This window comes from Eretmochelys imbricata, chromosome 13 (genome assembly GCF_965152235.1).
Source record: "Eretmochelys imbricata isolate rEreImb1 chromosome 13, rEreImb1.hap1, whole genome shotgun sequence".
Lineage (NCBI taxonomy): Eukaryota > Metazoa > Chordata > Testudines > Cheloniidae > Eretmochelys > Eretmochelys imbricata.
The window spans coordinates 37,593,646-37,596,365 of NC_135584.1; the positions used below are offsets into that span (position 1 = coordinate 37,593,646).

The 2,720-nt window shown below is 49.5% G+C and overlaps 1 protein-coding gene across 1 annotated transcript; it reads right to left on the bottom strand.

Annotated features, from left to right (window-relative positions):
- Positions 1-768: 768 nt before the first annotated feature.
- Positions 769-1,701, bottom strand: LOC144273652 (olfactory receptor 10D3-like). The gene has a single exon (XM_077832334.1). The coding sequence runs from the start codon at positions 1,699-1,701 to the stop codon at positions 769-771; it is 933 nt and encodes a 310-aa protein (XP_077688460.1).
- Positions 1,702-2,720: the final 1,019 nt, after the last annotated feature.

The following is a 2,720-nucleotide window of genomic DNA, read 5'->3' on the forward strand; positions in this document are numbered from 1 at the left end:
TAGCTTTAAGAAGGGGTTAAATAAATTCCACTAGGCACAAAGAGCTTCTAAATAGTCTAAGTGTGTAACTCCTATGGAAAGTAACTGGGAGTCTGGTGCCAGACTCACTCAAGATGCTCTTAGAAACCTTATTAGGTGTCTAAAAAATGCTTTTGAAAATCTGGTCCTCAGACATGTACTTCCCACAGCCTTTCAGGGAGAATAAGACTCCTAAATGCCTCCATCAATTTTGAAAGTGAGAGTTAGGTTCCTAAATCACTTAGATGGTTTTTGCAAATTGTACCACAAATACATTGATCTTTAGGGCGTGGTGAAAAATCCAATGGTTCTCCAAGGAATTTTCGGCCGCTACCTAGGGCAGGTGCTTGGTGAGCTGTGGTTCATGCCAGAAGATGAAGGGATTTTTTTTTCCTTCCCCTTTGGTTTGCAGAAGATGCTGCACTTGCTTCTGCAGATCTGTGTAATAAAGATGAGACTTGCAGAGTCTTCTACAAAATTTGGCACTCCAATTACTTTTAATTTTGATGCAGACTGAGTATGATGGTCCCTTAGACAGCTTTCCAAATGTCAGCCTTACAGTATGTTAAATGAGAGGAAGGGATTTTCAGGAGCGTTTCTGCGATTTGTAGAACTCCAGATAGATAGAAGGGGCTGTGTGGGGATGGGGAGACACACCGAGGCTCACAGAAGCCACAACGCAAGCATGCAGATGTATTTGTAGATGTATTTCCATGCAGACTCACGTGCAATTCCTGCAGCTGCTGCACATCAACGGTCAGGCATTAGACCCCCTCTCAGTTTTTTCAGAGCTGCTTTCACCTCCTTGTTCCTCAGCGTGTAGATGGCTGGGTTCAGCATGGGCGTGACCACGTTGCCGAAGATCTGCACAGCAGTCATCAGCACTTTGCTCCGCTGGGGCTGAGTGTAGATCAGGGCACAGGGACTAAAGAACAGCGTCACCACTACCAGATGCGAGGCGCAAGTGGAGGCCGCTTTGCGCCACCCTTCGGCCCAGTTCATATTCAAGACGGAGTAGATGATCCTGATGTAGGATGCGAGGATGAGGAGGAAGCAAGTCATGGGCACCAGACCAATGTCTGTCAAGGTCACGGTCTCGATGATGTACGTGTCTGCACAGGCCAGCTTGACCACCGGGAAGATGTCACAGAAGAAAGAGTCCACCACATTGGAGCCACAGTAGGGCAGCGTGAAGGTCAGGCTGGTGAGGATGGTGGCGTGGAAGGAGCTGGTGAGCCAGGTGCCGGCGGCCAGGAGGGCGCACACCCTCCGGTTCATGATGAGCAGGTAGCGCAGCGGGTGGCAGGTGGCCACGTACCGGTCGTAGGCCATGGCCGTGTAGAGCAGGCACTCGGTGCTGCCCAGGAGGTGCCCAAAGAAGACCTGGGACACGCACCCGCCCAGCGAGATGACTCTGCTCTCACCCCAGAGGATGGTCAGATACTTAGGGATGATGATGGAAGAGATTCCAATGTCTAGCAAGGAGAGATTGCAGAGGAAGAAATACATGGGGGTGTGCAAGCGGGGGTCAGCGAGGATGGCTGAGAAGATGGTCAGGTTGCCCAGTAGAGTGCAGAGGTAGAAGGCTAAGAATGTGATGAAGAGGATGGTCTGGAGGCCATCGGCATTGGGGATCCCTAAGAGGATGAAATGAGTCACCACAGTGTGGTTGACCAGCCCCATGTGAGATTTATTCCTGGGTAGGGGAGAGAAATAATGCCAGTGAGTTACTGAAACTAAAAGACCTATGTCCTATAGCTGCAATGCTCACCCTTCCTTCCACTGCCCCCGTTACTCACTGTCATTCGGAGTGGTGTATATTTCTGTCACTGGGTTGCCAGCTGGGATCACGTCCTCACTGGGCTGGCGCTGATCATAGAGAGAGAAAATATCTGCCTTGAAGATCTTACTGTCCAGAGAAGAACAGACAAGGGGGACGTCTATTCTATTCTATTCTATTCTATTCTATTCTATTCTATGTTCTTCTTCTCTTCTCTCCTTACCTACTCCAATTTCTTCAGTTCTGTTCTATCTAGGCCCTTACCCCCCATTCTCACCACAGTACCTCAGAGCCTTCCATTTGTGGCTCACATTTCTCACTAGTGGTTTGTTCTCTCTCTCTCTCTTTCTCTCTGAAGAAGAATGGCCGTGTGTGCAGTGCAGCGCTGTGTTTTGGTCGGGTTTTGTTTTTATAAAGGCATGAGCTGCGATGGGTTTGTGTTAAGAAAGAGGGGGCGGATGGAACATACAAACCAATGAATGTGGTGATGAATGACCTCAGCTTTGTTCGTGCTGTGCGTTGTTTGGGGGTATTTATGGGGGTTAGAGAGGGAAGGAAAAGGAAAGAAGGAGAAGGGGAAGAGCCACAGCCAGAGGTGCTGGAACTGGGGGCTTGACATAGTTTCCATCATATCCAGGGTTCACAGTTTGGTTGAATGGCCCTCAGCATCCTCACTCCCCATTGTTCCAGGGCCCCTAGACACAGCTTGTCATCACTCTGCTGTGAACAGCAGGCTGGACTCTGCGGATGTGAAGGGGGCTTTTTAAGGTGAGATTTGAAGGACAATGGTGAAGTGCCTGTTTGCATTTTGCCAGGGAGTTTCCCAGGCAGGAGAGGCACAGGAAGTGGAGATACTGGTGGGTTCAGGTTCTGACAGATGGAGAGAGGAAGATAAATGATACAGAGACAGGCAGGCAGGTAC